This window comes from Carcharodon carcharias, chromosome 6 (genome assembly GCF_017639515.1).
Source record: "Carcharodon carcharias isolate sCarCar2 chromosome 6, sCarCar2.pri, whole genome shotgun sequence".
Taxonomy (NCBI): Eukaryota; Metazoa; Chordata; class Chondrichthyes; order Lamniformes; family Lamnidae; genus Carcharodon; species Carcharodon carcharias.
The window spans coordinates 141,599,716-141,618,733 of record NC_054472.1 but is presented as its reverse complement, the minus strand read 5'-3'; the positions used below and the strand labels follow the sequence as shown (position 1 = coordinate 141,618,733).

The following is a 19,018-nucleotide window of genomic DNA, read 5'->3' as shown; positions in this document are numbered from 1 at the left end:
CTGGTCACTGTCTGAGGCTGAATTAGACGTGGTGTGCTCTGACCCTGAGCTGAGCTTCCAATCCCATGTTCTCTCCATCACCAAGACTACTGCTTCCAACTAACGTCACTTGTCTCAGCTCATCTGCAAAAACTCTCATCCATAAAGATTTGAAAGACTTGCATTTGTATAGCATTTTTCATGACATTCCAAAACACTTTACAGCCAATGAAATACTTTTGATTTAAAGTGAAATCACTATTGTAGGAAAAATGGCAGCTATTTTGCACACTGCAAGCTCCCCCAAGCAGCAAAATGATGATGACAAGATCATCTGTGATATTGAGGGATAAATATTAGCCAGAACATTGGAGACAACTCTTCTGCTCTTTAAAATAGTGCCATTGGATTTTTTACATCCACTGGAGAGGGTAGACCAGGCTTTGGTTTAACATCTCATCTGAAAGACAGTACTTCCCTCAGTACTACTGCACTGGCATGTCAGCCTTTATTTTTGTGCTCAAGTCCTGGAGTGGGAATTGAACTCACAACTTCTGACTCAGAAGTGAGAGTACTAACTGAACCACAGCTGGCACATGCATCTGTTATCTCTAGACTTGACTAGTCCAATGCTCTCCTGGTTGGCTTCCCACCTTGCACTCTTCATAAACTTGAGCTCATCCAAAATTGTACTGCTTGTATCCTAACTCTCACAAAGCCCTATTCACCCATCACCTCTGTGCTTGCCAATTCAACATCACAATTTTAAAATTCTCATCCTTGTTTACACAACTCTCCATAACCTCACCCCTCCCTACTTCTGTAACCTGCAGCCCTATAACCCTTCGAGATCTCTGTCTTCCTCCAATTCTGGCTTCTTGCACGTTCCCGATTTTCATCAATCCGTCGTTGGCAGTTGTGCCTTCAACTGCTGAGGACGTAAAGCTTTGGAATTCTTCCTCTAAACTTCGCTATGTCTATTTCCTCCTTTAATATGATCCTTTTGACCACCTGCTTTAATATCTTCATGTGGCTCAATGTCAAAAAATCTCCTGTAAAGCACCTTGGAATGCTTTACTTTCTTAAAGGTGCTACTTACATGCAAGTTGTCAAATGTATTTAAACTGATTTTCTTGGCAGCAGTCAGACCTAAACATGAGTAAGAAAGCATTTTGCTGCAGATCAGTAAGGTGATGAATGGCCAAGGTTAGGGTTTGACGAATCCTATTTAAGGTGGCCTTTATAGTGCAGAAACTAGTGGTGAAGGCCTGCATGCACTTATGTGAAGGCCATGTTTGATGCTTTATAAATCTGTCCGCAAGTGTGCACTGTGAAGCTGGAACCCCTGCTAGTACTTTGCCCATCGTTGCTCCAGACGTATACCCTTTTGTTGACAGCCCCAAGACTCAACATTTGCATCCAGCTGGGCCAAGCTTGGTGCTTTCTGCAGCCACCGCCATGGACTCTCCGTTTCTGTCCCTGTCTCCACCATCTGCTCTTGCTCATTTGTGATATGTGAATTACAAGATGAAAACCCAACTATCTTCTTACTGGACCAACTGAAGTAAAAGTATCTGAGTCTGTGAGTCTTGTGACGGTGCACCCTGGGAATGTGTGACCTTCTCTGAGGAGTTGTCAGTCTGCACCATCTCCTGTTGGACTTTTGAAGACCAGTTGGGAGATTAAAGATGAGCTGTAAACATAAAAATGTTTTAAATGGTTATTATGCACGATCATTTCACTGGCTGCTGACATTGTCAACGTTAGTAACTTGTACGCCAGAGGGCTGTTTTTTCTGATATTTAATTCTGTCATCAGGTAGCTGTGAGACCTCCCCATCAGTCAATAATGCCAAAACTTTGCTGATGAGCAGCGCGACCACCTATGCAGCTGGCAGTTGATAGACGATTGGAAAAGTCCTCCGTTTCTCTGTCTGTCCTCGTGTTTTGTGGTGGTTCCTGTCTCTACTGGCAGGAGAGAAAATTGAAAGTGAGTTATGGTATGAATTTATAGAAGTCACTGTGAAGGCTGCAAAAATACCTAGCAGATGACCTTGCATTGACCCCTGTTGAAACAGTGTAGAAGGCTAAAGACTGAGTTCAGAATCAGCTGAAAAATTAATGTGGCAAGCAACAGGGAAATAGGGATCGCACTTCCACAAAGAATGTCGGTCCTCTGGTCAAAGACAATAATGCTGCTTGTGGACTTTGTTTGTATTTATGTTTTCTTTGATGCAGTTCGTGGCCGGAGCACTGCAGTTCCGGCACTGCCGGATCTGTGAATTTCACCTTTTTCCTCACTAACACTGCTGCCATACTTCTCTTCAAGGAATGCCCACCTTGAAGAAGTTTTGTTCTTCTATCAGGATTTTCGTATCTCTCTTTTGCCTTGTTCATCTTCATTGCTTTCCATTTCTATCCTGGTGTTTGACAAGGTGTTTACTAAAACCGGCTTTTTAAATATCACCACCTTCAACACCTCTTTGTCCTTTTGTCTGTGACATCTTTTGGTTATCTTTCACCTATCACTGGCCCTCTATCCAGCTCTACAACCCCCCCCCCCCCCAACCAGCTTGTATTTCACCTCTTCTATTTTCACTTAGTTCTGTTGAAGGATCATATGGACTCGAAACGTTAACTGTGTTCCTCTCCGTAGATGCTGCCAGACCTGCTGAGTTTTTCCAGGTATTTTTGTTTTTGTTTTGGATTTCCAGCATCCGCAGTTTTTTGCTTTTATCTGAGAGTTATTCTTCCCGACTTTGCCAACGTGGAGAAATCTCGAATAAAAAGCCTGCACTTTACCCATTCACTAACTGCATGCCGCACCTTCCCTCAGTGCACGGGGAGAGATCAAGAGCAGATTCCTGCCATCAACACGGACACGCGCAGAACGTGTTTGCGTTCTACGTCGGGCACGCGGTTTGTAATTACTCCAGACATCGAGCATGTGGACGCGCGCTCACGCGTGTTTGCGCCGTGCCGCGGAAACGCGTGCGCAACGTCTTTACGTTCCACCCCGCCCTGCCGGTTATTCTGGACGGTGAGCACCGCGCAGCCGCACTGATCTCCTGAGTGGGAAGATGGCGGCCAGGGCACCAGGTGAGCGCTGGTGGTTTCTAATCGTCGTTTCGGTAAGGCAGGGTCCGGCCGTGGTAAAACCTGTGTTGGTTCTTGAGCGGCTCCTGGGTGGTGTGCTGCTGCTGGTGAAGGTGAAGGGTGGGTGAGTCTGCCTGTCCTTGAAGGGGATATGGGGCGATCCGCCGCCGGTCATTGGAGTGGGGAGAGCCCACTCAGGGCTGAGCTCCAGCCCGGTCACTGTGACGAACTCTAACAGGAGGCGTGGCTCCCGCTCTGAGGCCTGTGTCTCTCTGACATTGAGACCCAGTAGTGGAGAGGAAAGGAAAATCTTGTCTTTATATCCAGCCTGCGTTGCTCAAGGTGACCTGCGTGAAATTATTGAATGGTGCCTTTCGGCCACTCGTGCCTGTGCTGCATCTTTGGTGGAACATCCTGGAATACTCCTATAGCCCTGCAGATTTACCTAGTTCGAGTATTTATCTAATACTCCCTTGAAAATTACTATCGAATATGTTTTCACCACTTTCAAATAGAGTATTTCAGATGATAACTGGCATAAAAACTGTTTCATTGCGTCACTTCTCGTTATTTTGCCAATTAACTTAAATCTGTATCAACACTTTCTCCTTATTTACTCTTCCATGGTTTTGAACACCTCTATCAAATCTCTTAACTTTCTTGATTCTAAGGAGATCAACCCCAGCTTCTCTCCATATCACTGAAGTTTCTCATCCTAGGTAAATTCTAGTAAACTTCTCTCTCAGGTTTTGACATCCTTCCTTTCCTGTTGTCCAGAATTATACACAACATTCCAGCTAAGGCCTAATCAATGTTTTATAAATGTTTTGCATAATTTTCTTGCTTATCCTTATAAAGCTAAGGATCCTGATTTTTTTTTTGTAACCTTCTCAACCTTCAAAAGATATGTGCACATGTGGCCCTTGAGTCTCTGTTTTCACATCCTCCTTAAAATTTTATCATTTATTTCTCTTCTCATTCTTCCTACCAAAATATATCCCCACATCTTTTTGTTTAAGTTTCATCTACCTTGTATCTGTCCATTTCATCAGTCTGTGTTACCCTGAAGTGTGTTATTTTCCTCCTCATTGCAGATCACACAAAACTCAAATGTATTAAACAGACTTTAAAATTATGCCCCATACATCCAAGTTCAGGCCATTTATACATATCACAAAGTGCAATGGTCCTCATACCAGCCTTTGAGAAATAACAAGAAAGAAAAACTTACATTTATATAGCTCTTTTCATGACCATTAGACATCTCAAAGTGATTTACAGTCAATGATGTGCTTTTTGAAGTGCAGTCACTGTTGTAGGAAACACAGCAGCCAATGTGCACACAGCAAACACCCACAAACAGCAAAGTGATAATGACCAGATAATCTCAATTTCTGTTTGGCCTATCAATTTTCGATTCCAATCCACCTGGGCCAGATCCCCTTTGAACTTGCTGAAGTAAGCCCTCCTCCAGTTATCATAACATAAACCATAGGATCAAGATTCCACCATAATTTTTTGAGTCTGTTCTGCCATTTAAGATCAAGGCTTATCCTTGACTCCACCTTCCTCCTGTCTGATCTCCATATCCCTTAAATATTTTTACACAGATTATTCCTTCATCTTTTCCGTATCTATTCAAAACCTGATGATCTTGCCCATATGCACTCCTACTGAAACATGCCCTATGAGATCCAGCACAGCTTTCTCCCTTGTTGGGCTAGAAACACAGTAATCATGATAGATTCTTGTACACATTTCAAGAATACCTCCCCCTCTTTGCATTGTTACCATACTGGTCTATACGAGGCTAATTGAAGTCTCCAATTATCACTTCTGTAGTTCTTGCATTTTCCTGTAAATTTGCTCCTCTGCCCCTTGACCACTATTTGGTGGCCCATAGTATACACCCTGTACTATAATAGTTCCTATTGTTTCTTAATTCTAACTAAATAGACCCTATCTTTGACCTCCAACTATATCATCCCTCTGCAGTGCTATAATAGGTTGTTTGATCTTTCTTTCCTATATACCTTGTGACAGAAGCGTTAAGTCCTCAATCCTACCCTTGTTTGAGCCAGGTCTCTGTTATTGCCACTATATTGCAGTTCCATGCTAATTCTTCTGATCTGACTGTTTCTATGTCATTATGCATGTGGCTCAGGCAGTAATCCAGAGATAAATTCAGCAACTTGCCTGGTTGTTCAGTTTTAATGACACCATGCCTGCACAAATAGATGGTGTTGCTTTGGGATCCGCTCTAGGCTTAGCTCTCGCAAACATCTTTGTTGGCTTCCACGAGAAATGCATCGATGGAATGACACCTAACCTCCTACCCCTTGCATACTTCCAATTCGTAGATGATACTTTTGCTGTATTTGAATCTGCAGCTGCATGTAAAAACATCCTTGCACATCTTAATGGCTTCTTCCTGAGCCCAAATTCACCTTTGAAATGGAGCAGTCATACACACTTCCTTTCCTCAACATTCTAGTTGAGAAATCTGCCAAAGGGTTCTCTACTACTATCTACTGCAAGCCTACATTCACTGTTCCGTATATGCATTGGGATTTCTACAGTTCCATGCACTATAGGTTGACCTTGTAAGCAACCTCGTAAATAGGGCCCAAACCATTTGCTCACCGTGCAAGCTTGATGCTGAAATAGGGCACATCAAAACCATTCTGTAGTATAGTGGCCACTCTGATCAGATCATCACTTGCTGTATATCACGCAAGCTTATGAACAGGCTTAAGGCCACCACTTTCAGTCCTGAAAAGTGTCCAATCTGCCTCTCGTTACCCTGGAAGGGTAAAGTGTTTCAAAAAAGTTGGGCAACGGGTGAAGCTAGCTATTGCATGCTGCTAATATGCAGTAGCAACATGAGTGGTATTCTCCACTAACAGGATGCTGCCATCAAGTCAAAAAGATGTTTTTCCTATTTCACAAATGAACAATGTGGTATATGAATTTCACTGCTGGTAAGGTATATAGGCCATATGTCCCAACAATTAGATCATATCAAACAGCATGCCCTTCAGCTGTTCACAACAGGCAAAGTACTGCCAATACCCAACCAGAACATGCTTGCAAAACTCAAAACAGTGTGTCAACATTGATGGGATTCTGCAATTGGACAGCACCTGTTGAACAATCCTGATTCTGCTAAGGATTACACTGAAAACCAATTTAAGATTGTCAGTCGGGCTTGCAGTGTAGCTCACTTATGCATGCTGGAAACCACATATATTCACACACACGGCCCTGCCCTCTGCAGACAAAAGGAACTTACACATTTTCCGTCTAAACAAAAGCTTAGGGAACAGGCATTCTCTGGTTCATTCCTCAGTGCAGTGTCTTGGTCAATCAGAATCGACCTGCCGGTTTGAATTTGAGCAAAGCTGGGCGGTTAGCTGCCCCATGTTGAATTCTCCATGGCAATGTCTCCTGCAATCAGGGTCCACTTGCCAACCAATCTGCACACTTAGCAATATAAATTGTTCCCCTGCTACAGTTGGGAATTTCTTGGCAAGTTATCCTGAAGAGTGCAAGATGAAAAGCTTTGTTAGCAGGTCTTTTGTTCACCAATAATATAGAGATGATTATCCTTGAGATCTGTGATGAACAATGTATAATTTTTAAATTGAATTTATATATGTAAGTATATTGCGAGAAATTGATTTTTTAAAAATACTTTTGAGGAATATTATGTTATCCTGTGAAAAGGACTGTGTGTGTTGAATTAATTAAGCTGGGCAGAGATTACTAGATTGGGAGGGTTTAAAACTTGAAAAGGGTAGCGGCATTAGGTTTGAGGTACATGTAAATAAGTTAGCTCTAACATTTGCATTTTTTGATGAGTTGGGAGTTTGAATATCAAAGGAGAGTCAGAGGTGCAAAAAGCATGTTACAGGAGCTTCATATGTAAATGGAAGTGGGGATATTATATTTTATTGACCCAAAAGTAAAGCAAGATGAAAGCATGAAAGATCTCATATTTGGAAAGATTTGAGTTTCAAAAAGGTGTGAAAACAATGGAACCTAAGATGAAAGGGGGATAAAAGGTATTTTAGTGTTACCTGGGAGAGTTTAAGGGAGTTGTTTGAGCTGCTATAGATGTTGGGCAGCTGAATTGTAGCTGTGAGATGTAGCAGCTGGAGCTGTGGGCTGGGAGAGGATGCACTTTCAATCAGCCATCCAGTCAGCCAGAAAAGTCTTGTGGCATGCCTTTATTAAAGCTACAGTAGTTTACCTTGGATGATTTCACTGGATTTTTTTATAGTTAAACATCTATTAGAGACTGGTTCGAATGGTAGAATTCGAATCCAATAAAAATCTGGAATTAAAAGCCCAATGATGACTGAAACCATTGCTGATGGCCATAAAAATCCATGTGGTTCGCTGATGTCCTTTAGGGAAGGAATTCTGCCACCCTTACCTGGTCTGACCTACATGTGACTCCAGACCCACAGCAGTGAGGACTCTTAAATGCTCTCTGAACAAGGGGAACTGGGGATGGGCAATAAATAATGGCCTAGCCAGTGACACCCACATCCCATGAACAAATGAAAGAAACTAGATTATCTCCCTCCCTTTCCAAATTTCTAGCAATCACAAGTTATCCCCTACTTTGGCACTGCTAGGCAAAGCACCTTATGGGATTCATGTCCATGACTGCAGAGTGGGTATCTATCCCGCTTGTTATAGAATCATTACTATTCTGCTCTTCCTCCTCCCTCCCCCAGCTATGGTGCCTTGCCTGGGTTGTGACTGTCCTTCTTGCAGTCTTTCTCCTTGCCCTCATTGATATCCAGTACATAACTCCTGTTGTACAGGGCCAGTGTGTAAGGCACCTGAAGCTCAACCACTGTATTTATTGCCCTGCTGCTTATGCTGTTTGACACGCAAGTAGTCCCTGTGTTGTAGCCTCACCAGGTTGACACCTCATTTTTAGGTATGTCTGATGCTGCTCCTGGCATGCCCTCCTGCATTCTTCATTGAACCTGGGTTGATCCCCTAGTTTGGTGGTGATGGTAGAGTGGGGGATATGTCAGGCCATAAGGTTACAGATTGTGCTCGAGTGCAATTCTGCTGCTGCTGATGGCCCACAGTGCCTCTTGGATGCCCAGTCTTGAGTTGCTAGATCTGTTTGAAATCTATCCCATTTAGCATGGTGTTAGTGCCACAACATGATGGAGGGCATCCTCAATGTGAAGGCTGGACTTTGTCTCCACAGTAACTGCGCAGTGGTCTCTCCTACTGATACTGTCATGGACAGATGCATCTGCAGCAGGCAGGTTGGTGAGGATGAGGTCAAGTACATTTTTCCCTCTTGTTGGTTCCCTCACCACCTGCTGTAGACCCAGTCTAGCAGTTATGTCATTTAGGACTTGGCCAACTCGGTCAGTGGTGGTGCTATTGAGCCACTCTTGGTGATGGACAATGAAGTCCCCCACCCAGAGAACATTCTGCACCCTTGCCACCCTCAGTGCTTCCTCCAAGTGATGTTCAACATGGAGGAGTACTGATTTGTCAGCTGCAAGGTTGGGTTGGCATGGGGGTGGTAGGTAGTAATCAACTGGAGGTTTCCTTGGCCATGTTTGACCTAATGAGACTAGGGATCCGGAGTCGATGTTGAGGACTCTAAGGGCAACTCCCTCCTGACTGTATACCACTGTGCCACCATCTCTGCTGGGTCTATCCTACCGGTGGGACAGGACATACCCAGGGATGGTGATGATAGAGTCTGGGACTTTATCTGTAAGGTATAATTCCGCGAGGATGACACTGTCAGGCTGTTGCTTGACTAGCCTGTGAGACAGCTCTCCCAATTTTGGCACAAGCCCCCAGATGTTAGTAAGGAAGACTTTGCAGAGTTGACAGGGCTGCGATTGCCGTTGTCGTTTCCAGTGTCTAGGTCAATGCTGGGTGGTCCGTCAGGTTTCGTTCCTTTTTTGTGACTTTGTAGTGGTTTGTTGCCTCTAAGTTCCTAGGCCTTTTCAGAGGGCATTTTAGAGTCAACCACATTGCTGTGGGTCTGGAGTCACATGTAGGCCAGACTAGCTAAGGATGACAGATTTCCTTCCCTAAAGGACATTAGTGTACCAGATGAGTTTTTACAACAATCAACTATGGTTTCATGGTCATCATTAGACTTTTAATTCCAGATTTTTATTGAATTCAAATTCCACACTCTGCCGTGATTGGATTTGAACCCAGGTCCCCAGAGCATTACCCTGGGTCTCTGGATTATTAATCCAGCAACAACACCATTACGACATTGCGTCCCCACCATGGGTTCTTTTATGCCCACTTTAGAAAACTATCCGGGCTTGGTTTGACATCGCTATCAAATGGTAGATTTTCCAGTAATGCAGCACTCCAAGTATTAGCCTGGACTTTGTGCACCAATCCCTGGAGTGGGGCTTAAACCCACAATTATCTGGTGGAGGCAAGAGTGCTACTACTTTGGGGATAAGCCAGGGCTGATCCCTAAATTCACTTTACATTACAACCTTTGAAACCCTTGAGCGTAAATCATTCCCAAATCATTTGTAGAAAAATGCTATCAGAAATCCCAAACTAACAGCAAAAAATGAAGCTATTCCTCAAATCCCAAGAACAAATTTTTAAAAAGGTGGTCTGGCTAGATGATTTTCTTCCAGTGAGTATTTCTGTGTGCACTGAGTTTAAGTCAAAAATTTGGTAATCCAATTTGGAGTTTTTCTTCTGTAGGTGAGTAATGTGTTTTGTATCTTTTCCCTCCCCTAGTCAAAGCAACAAGCAGTTTGCTTCAGAGCCTACGGAAGTGGTACTACAATGCTGCAGGGTTCAACAAATATGGTAAGTTTTAGTTTATATTCTGACTTTTTTTTCCATATTTTCTTTCATTCTCAGGGTATAGGCATTGCTGCTATGGGTAGTATTTATTGCCCATCCCTAATTGCCTTTTAGAAGGTGGTGGTAAGCCACCTTCTTGAATACATTCATTTAGCAGGGTGAACATACTCCCACAATGCTGTTAAATAGTAGTTTCTAAGATCTTGGCCCAACGATGATGATGAAATAATATAAGTCAGGATGGTGTGTGAGCTGAATGAAAACATGAGGTGTTCATGTTTCCAATCACCTCACCTGGTGATGGAGGTCACAAGTTTAAGAAGTGCTGATGAAATCTTTGCAAGTTTTGTAGTGTATCCCGTAGATAGTAAACACTGCAGATTTTCCAACTTAATTCAAATTTTCAAACTGCCATAATGGGATTTGAAGTTGCATTTTTTTGGATTAATAGCTCACTAACATAACAGCACTTTACAAATCCAAGTGGCACTTATAAGTAGCAGTCTCTTCCGAGGCATCTGTTAATATCCTTTCGAGAAACCATTTGTTATCTCTTCCTTTTTTGCTAACCCCATTGTGGATGATGTAATTTCTACTGCTGAACTTCTATGTTTTTTTTTAAACACCACCCCAAAATAATTGAAATAAAGCAAAATCTACTACTAGATATAGCCTGCTGGAAACCTGCCATGCCAATGACAAAATACAACTTTTAAACATGGCTGATCCAGTTTCTGTTTATGGTCTGCTTTCATTATGCATTATCCTTTCTGGTCCTGCAAATCAGTTCTGCTTCAGTATGGGTGGTTTTTGGTTCTAAAGAAATTATGTTTAGATAAATACATTTTCTGAATTTATCATGAATGAAATAAATACTTTAAGTACGTTTTTGTTTCCAGGTCTTATGCGAGATGACACACTCATTGAAGATGATGACGTGAAAGAGGCTGTGCGAAGGTTGCCTGAAAACCTTTACAATGAGAGAATATTCCGCATAAAACGAGCTTTGGATCTGAGCATGAAGCATCAAATCCTTCCAAAAGAAATGTGGACAAAGTACGAGCAGGTAATTTGAGCATTGGTGCTGACTTCTGTAAAAGGGAAATATTCTCGACAGTAGGGTTTTCTTCCCTCTATCCATTGCACTGTTTCTTGTCCCCCCAGCCATGCAAGTGCCTTGACAGTTGACATTAACCCAAGCAGCTGCCAAAAGCCTATTGCTTAGGTATGCCCATGAGCAATAGATTGATTTACTTATCTTGTTTTTCTTTCTTTCTCCGGCCCTTTGATGGGGAAAGGTGTAGGCTCGACCCTGCAGGAACTTGTCGCTGGGTGTCATTATATAGAATGTATAGGCGTAGAACCAGGCCTTATTTCATAAATAGGTGTTTATGCTCCATACCATTCTCCCACCCCCTTTTCATTTAACCCAATCAGCATAATTTCCTATTCCTATCTAGCTTCTGCTTAAATGTTATTTGCCTCAACTACTTGTTGTAGCAAGTTCCACATTCTAACCACGTGCTGACTAAAAAGCTTCTCCTGAATTCCCTGATGTATGTATTATATTTTATAGCATCTAGTTTTGGTCTTTCCCTCAAGTGGAAACACCTTCCCTACCTTTACCTTGTCAAATTTATTATTAAATATTCCTTAAAGGAGTAAAGATAAGTTATTTATGTAAATATTTAGTTAGATATAAGAAATTTTACATTTATAATTGATAGTCTGAATCGAACAGATTTTTTTATGTTCCAGGATGTACGCTACCTAGAGCCATACCTTAAAGAAGTTGTCTCCGAACAAAAGGAAAAAGAAGAATGGAAGAAGAAGTGATTTGCATGTTAGTTTTTGACTTGGTATTTGATTCCCTGTTAATATCTAGCCATGCAAATTTAAAACTCATTCTTTTGTTATTGGCCTTTGGCAGCAGCCAGGCTAACAGTTTCCCTTCTTGAAGAAATAAATTGTGCTGTAAAACCATATTAGTGCAATTTGTTTTGTTTATGTACAGAATAATTTAAAACTCATTTTCTGATTACTTCTGTTATGGGCAGTTTTACTCGCAATTGTGTAGATTTAAAAATAAATCGAAAGTAAAATGAAGTTTTGCCCTCATGCACTTGACTAATACAAAAAAATAGCTTTTGGAAAGCAACTTGTATTACGTTGCATAACTAGTATCGGTTCATCTAAGAAAATAATTAACTGTTCAAGAACATTTTTAAACGAATAATTACAACTTGTATTTGTAACCAAGTTACAATTGTGAAGTCATGCTATAAATTTTGGCCTGGGAGTTGCAAGATTTTTGATGACAAACCATCTGTGTTCACCATCATTGCCTCTGAATCTGACTACAACTTCAGGATTTTGTGCTGCAGATTAGCAAAGAAATTCTGAAGTTGTGGCCTGTCATTCACTCCCCTACCACAGACTGTGCTGAGGTCCCAATCTTCCTGCCCCCAAGCCAGCAATCAACAAAATCAATTGAATTAGTCAGAGCATTTCCTTTTCCACTTTCATTAATGTTAGAAACCCCTTAAAAGATTGAGCAATGTTCGTAAAGGCATAATTGGGTTTTTAACAGTTATGAGTACTAATGACTGCTGAGCAACTGATCTGATCCTGAAAAAAAATTTGTGGAATGTTTTTAAATGTCTCCATGATGATTGATTAATTTGATTCATAAAAATAATTAAAAACTATTTTTAAAATTTGTTCATGTTATTTCAGCTTCTACCTCAAATCCATGCTTATGTCCCAATCTTTATTTCACTCTCTGTAAAACATTTTTTAAGAAGTGTTTTGATGATTATTATGTTTATGAGAATTTTTTCATGTGATTGGCTGCTTGTACTGCTTGATGACGTTACTGCAGTTTGACATTGGGAATCCTTATTGAAGAATGCTACAATCAATAACATGCATGTTAAAGTTCTTGCCACAGAGGTTGCTGGATTTCTCAGCACAGCTTTCTTTGAGGTAATTGACGAGTGCCTGTGCTTCACTACGGACTGAAAAATTCAGGCTGTGATTTTTCTCCCACATAATATAGACAAGGGAGTTGAGGGTTATGGTGGGCAGGCAGGAAAGGGGAGTTGAGGCCATAATCAGACCGACCATGATCTTATTGAACAGCAGAGCAGAGCTGAATGGGCTACCCCTACTCCTAAGTCCTTGTATTCCTAGGGCAAGAATTCTTATTTAAAGACTCACAACAGCCCTGCCACCTTTCACATGAGTGACTTTAAATGGATCACAGAAACTTCCACTCTTGCAAGTTATTCACAGCCTAATAAATTCAAACAATATAATTTGACCTTTATTGATATGATAAAGTATTAAAGTTCTTTAAAAAATCTAGCAGATCTCCAGTGGAGTAGCTTGCATGCTTTGGAAGTCTCATAAGAACAGAAGTGTTATGCCATTTGGTATTGTCAGAATATTGATTGGTGGTGGTTCTGGGATTTGGAAGCACTGGGAAACAGGCTGACCGTACTTGGGTGGGTCTCGGCCTTTGAGGGTTTGCCAGGATCTCCAGGTAATGGGGATGGTGGGGGAGCATGGAACACTACAAGGAAGGCTCTGGAATTTATAGGAAATTAGAAGTGGTATTTTGAGATTTGGCAACATTGAAGGGAGCCCTGTTATAGAGAAAACCAATAGTGAAAACTTTGGAATGCCGGAGAGAATATGGGGATGGCCTAGAATCTGTCATTGCTGAGAAAAGAGGGTCCTGGGAGAATTGGGCAGGGAGGTCTCGATGTTTGGGAGCATTAGGGGTGGTCTGGGGAACAGGGAGTACTGGGAATGTCATCTAGAGAATTGTGGAGAAATATTGGGAACAGGGAATGAGTGGTCAAAGTCAGAGGAGGAGGTCCTGAAATCCAGTAGATTGAAAGAAAGTTACAGAGCATGCAGGGGGCAGGTGGCTATGATGTGTAAGAACCTCCCCAAAGGCAGCTGGGGATGGGCAGCAAAATACTGGCTTTGCCAGCAATGCTCACATCACATGAATGAATAAAAATAAAACTGAAGAAAACAGCTTTTGCTTCTTTTTGAACCATCAGGTAAATGGATGAAGAACTATTAGCTTGCACTATTTCCTGATTTATTCTCCTGGCATATTTGAAAGGGGTGGAAATTTCCCTTTAATGCACAGAGTTTGCTGACTTGTACCATGTTTTTAATAGATTTAAATGTCCGTGAAGAAACTGAAGTTACCTCAAAAAATAATCGAGTTTTTGTAGAAAACTTCCGTTTCCAAGTGTTTGAATTTTTTTTAAAACTTAACTTCAAATAGGCAGGCAAATAACGTTAAAAAAAAATTCTAAAAACCCTCTCAAGGCACTTCACTTTCTAACACTAGAAAAGCAACGCAGTCATATCTGTGAGGAGTTCTTGGGAAATGTTAAATTTACACCGCAAATATTAAGATGTTATCTTGCTGAAATAAAGCTTTTATAATTTAATCTCCATTTTATTACTGAGTATTGTGATAAAAGCAGAAATGTCTTATCCTCAGGTTTGATGCAGAGATTGCTAGGAAATTCTGCAAATTGCTCAGAATGCACAGCAGTAATTCAAAGCTCTGTCCAACTTTTAAAAAAAAAATAGCCAAAGTTTAAAAAATATCTGAAGGTATTAAAAATCAGTTCAATTGGTGTAGTATGTATTTAAAACTTACTTTGGACTTTAGAAATGTCAGAAAAAAATTACTATTTTCCAAAAAGCATTTTGAGTGATTCAACCAAGGGTGTGGAGTTCAGCTTTCAAATACAATAGAGAGTTCTAGTTTTCAATAATTCATTGTTATGCAAAATGAGCACAATTTTTGACTGATGCTAGTGCATTTCAGGCCAATACTATGTTTTCAAATTAGACACACATTCTGGCATGACAGTGCAGAGAATGCTCTTGATTTGTGCGAATCGCCATCGTAGATCCAATGATAGCATTTTTGCGATAACTTGAAAAACTCGGGAACAGAGACTCTGAGGAGCGATTGACTAGACTCTGCAGCATCTGAGAGGATGAGAGTTTCCTGTACTACTGCCCAGGATGTGATCACTAAGAGGTGTGCTAGAATTGTTTGATTTACAAGGATAGAGCAGAGAGGTGTGTGATCATTAGCTAAGGCAGCAGAGAAACGGGCCTCTTGCTGGTTTACTTGCATGGAATCAAGTACAGAAACACTCTTCAGCCCAACTAATCTATGTTAGTGTTTAAAATCCATATGAGCCTCTTCCCACCCCTCTTCATCCACCCAGAGCTACAGATGCCAGAGGGCTGCAGCTGCAGGCCAATCATGTGACAAGATTCCCCTTCCATAATGGTGTGGCAGCTGTGGCCACAGTTTAAGCTTTTAAAATCCTTCAGAGAGCACCTTGATCTTAAGACATCCTTGTGGTTTCCCTATCCATGGTGGCAGCGCCCATCTCTCCCGGTGGGACACCCCCACAGAGCCTCAAACACACCCATTGGCCCTCCCATCTGGACAACCTAGAAGCAGCTTCTTAATTGGGTGCCTTTGGGAATATTGCGCAAGCTGGTAAACTTCAGAAACCATTGGAGCAAGGACCTGGAAATGGTCCTGGCTTGCGCTTAAAAACAGGCAGTAAGATTTTGCCCAATGTGTTACATAAGAACTTTAAGAAAAAGATCAACGATAGTTTTAAACAAGCAAGAGATGATTAAATATACTTTCCAGTTGCTGTTACAGAACCATACACAACATTATTAATGGTTAAAAAGCATTGCAATTTAAATGTCACACACTCAACAATGTTTTAATACTTGTTATACTTCTGCATTGATTGTGGTGGCTGAAATCATAGTATAGAGTTGTAGATCTCTTGCCACTCCTGATGGCATCACTTTCAATAAACATATTGATTTGGTTGTGTATTTTTATTGTGTTGCATATGTTGTGCATTGATGCCCCTACTTCCCTATGAGTATGAATCTGGCTCCTAGCATTGACACATCATGCACCATTTTTCTTCATTAACATTCCTCCCAAACTTCAAGAATAAAGTCTAACTTGAGTGATTATAAGAAGCCATGTGCTTAGCACACATGAAAATGTCAGCTTGACATTGCGATAGGCGGTGCCACACATGACCTCTGACTACTGCATTGTATAGAGCCCTGGGAGTTATGCCATAGAATCAGCTTTCATCCAGCATAAAAAGACTGTTCTCTGCTTTTCACACACTGCTTTTCATTGAAGGATTAAGGAAAGCCTTCAATTTGTCATCAGAAATAGATTTGCAAGATGATGCAGTCTACTAAATATATTCTGTTACTAAATGGCCAGAAATGTTTTCTTTTGTTCACGTTTTAGCCAGGAATCAAAATCTTGGTATTGCCCAACAAAATTCAATTATTAAAAAAAAGTGTTGAGACATTTGTTGTGATATTGTTAAATAGAAAATCTCCGATTTAACAGGTGAAATTCTTCCTGTGCTAATTTTGCCAAGGAGGTGTGATTGATAAGACCTCACACTATATTTTAATAAAATATATATAGATATGTCCATTGCTATTTCTAAAAATGTTGAAACTGAACAAAGGCTTTAAAATGGCTGAAACTGTGACTGTCTGTGATCCCTGAATAAAAGAAGCCGCTTAGCACTTTTAGGAAAATTCACACCTTCTTATCTCTGAGGAGTCACTAACGACCTCTTGTGGACTCTACAGCCCAACTTCAAAGAGAATTGTACAAAGGCCAGTTGCATTTGATAACCCAGGCTGGCAGAAGGAGATGGATCATCTGCTAAGACAAAGACCCCTCAACCTTCCTTTCAATTCCTAACGGATGAGGCATTTAACAGTCAATGGAATCCAGACAATGGATACATCTTCGTCAAAGATGGTAGAGCATTTGGAATCATTTGACATGGGCCTCTGGTTTGTGGAACAAGTAAAATTGCCTTGCTGAACTGAAAAGTTTAGTCTGCTTTTTATAACATCTGACTAGCAGGCCACACCAAAGGAGCTCTGGCCCAGGTTGGACACCTGGCCCCATCTACCATGCTTTTGCTGGAAATTCTGTACCATCACTTACAAGACCAATTCATCACTGCGTGCTTATCCCATCTTGTGAAGTCCACACAACCAGAAAACTGAATTATACAACACTGGTTTTCAGCTCACTGACCTCTGCGAATGAATATCTAATTGGACTTTGATTCTGGATTCTGGAACTCACATGAACCAATATTTATTTTCTTAGCAGTCTCTGTACTGTAAAACCTTTTCTCTATCCCTTTCCTTACTGTCTGAGTGTGGAGGCAACATTACGACCCTCATTCCACGTGTTGGATGCGTGCAACAAACTAATCCTTTTTTAGTTCATCCTATCTCGAGTTTGCTGTGGGGTTATTAATAGAAAATTGGGTCACACAAAAGGTGAGGGGTTAAGAAATACACCACTACCTATAAAGCAGGAAACAAATCAAAACACCTTTCTGTTTATGGATGGGTGGTGAGAGGAGGAATTAAGTAAACCAGCTGTTTAAATTAACCCCCCTCCTATCCATAACAGAAGTCATTGTGATTATCAAATGGGAAAATCTATTATGTACTCACTTGGAAAAACACAACATGAACCAATATTTATTTTCTTAGCAGTCTCTGTACTGTAAAACCTTTTCTCTATCCCTTTCCTTACTGTCTGAGTGTGGAGGCAACATTACGACCCTCATTCCACGTGTTGGAATGTTGACAGTTAGCATTAATTCAAGAAAGAAGGTAACATTTAACTAACCTGATGGACTTTTTCTGACATTACTGACATAATGGACATGGGGTCCTGCAGCTGATAATGTATATTTGAATTCTCAGAATGGTTAAGGCAATGTTTCACATTAATGATTCGTGACTAAGTTCAGGATTCATGGAATAGAGGGCAATGCATAGCTGGATAGAAAACTGAGGTAGCCATGAACAGGAACTTTTCAAACCGGAAAGAACGGAGTATCTCAAGTACTGGCTTTGAATTCTTATTTTTACGTATGTAGTATTAATGACTTGGTGAAGATATAACAAGCAAACTGTCAAAGTTTGCAAATAGGTTTCAGGGCAAATAATGAAGAGCAATGCAACTATATTCACAGCAATGTAGATCTAAGTGACAGGTGCATTTCAATGTGAATAAGTGTAAAGTAATTAATGCAAGAGCAAGAAATTACATGAGAGAGTATGTTTCAAAAGGAACAGTATGCAGCATATTAGTAAGGAAAAACATCTGTTGCAGAAGATAAATAAATGAAACCATCAGTAAAATGTTTATTGGAAGTAAAAAAAAACTGAGGGATAGAGTAAAAATCAAAACAGGAATTATTATTTCTGCACGAGAGTTGATTGGCCACCATCTGGAGTATCCAATGCATTTCAGGTTACCTTATAGTCATACTATTAATGTGCTTAAAAGTGTGTAGAGGTGTGAAAGAAAATTATTCTGAGAATCAGAAATTTTAAGTTATCCGGAGAGGTTAAAGAAATTGGCTGTTTTTTAAAAGATATTTCAAGGTAGCCTGCTGACTTTTTTCAAGATAACAAAGAGAATAAATTGACAAACTGGTCCAGTTAAATTGTTTAATGTATTGAATGCTTTAAGTACCAAAGAACACAAGTTTAAAAAGAAAATTAGGAGGATAAAGGAAAGCCAGATGGAAATGTTTTACTTAAATGGTATTAGAGTGATGGAGAAGACCACTGATGTAGGCTGTAAATGGATTCAGTAAAAAAAATGATTTTTCTCTGTGGTCTCTGCAAGTATTGTAGAATACAGCAAAAATGCAGGTCAGATAACCTCTTGTTTCTAAACAAAATATGTTCTTGTGGAAACAAAATGGAAAGCATATCATTTAAAAGTAAAGCTTTTAGAGGAAGGTTTAATCATATTAGGAGTAGAATATAAATTGGTATTAAAGTAAATCCTTTCATTCTAGATGAAGATCTTTCTGGAGGTAAGAAAGGAAACTAGCTATGGCAGGACCTGAATATGAAAAGAATATGCAGGTGTTTCACTGTAGGACGAAGAAAGTTATCTCGTCTTCTCGGTTTTCTAACTCTTTCAACAGTACTAATAGCTA

The 19,018-nt window shown here is 40.6% G+C and overlaps 1 protein-coding gene across 2 annotated transcripts; it reads left to right on the top strand.

Annotated features, from left to right (window-relative positions):
- The first annotated feature begins 3,001 nt into the window (after nucleotides 1-3,001).
- Nucleotides 3,002-12,631, top strand: LOC121279257 (cytochrome b-c1 complex subunit 7). 2 transcript variants are annotated; one of them, XM_041190351.1, is made up of 4 exons: nucleotides 3,002-3,077; nucleotides 9,846-9,917; nucleotides 10,814-10,980; nucleotides 11,673-12,631. In XM_041190351.1, exons 1-4 carry the CDS (start codon nucleotides 3,059-3,061, stop codon nucleotides 11,748-11,750), a joined length of 336 nt encoding a protein of 111 aa, XP_041046285.1. In that variant the 5' UTR covers nucleotides 3,002-3,058; the 3' UTR covers nucleotides 11,751-12,631. The 2 variants fall into 2 exon arrangements, with proteins under 2 accessions (XP_041046285.1, XP_041046286.1); XM_041190352.1 differs by lacking the exon at nucleotides 3,002-3,077 and adding an exon at nucleotides 3,087-3,109.
- The last annotated feature ends 6,387 nt before the right edge of the window (nucleotides 12,632-19,018 follow it).

Coding starts and splice junctions, on each gene's coding strand:
- LOC121279257 (XM_041190351.1), top strand. Junction 9,918..10,813: donor TGCAGGGTTCAACAAATATG/GTAAGTTTTAGT, acceptor TTTTGTTTCCAG/GTCTTATGCGAGATGACACA. Junction 10,981..11,672: donor TGTGGACAAAGTACGAGCAG/GTAATTTGAGCA, acceptor TTTATGTTCCAG/GATGTACGCTACCTAGAGCC.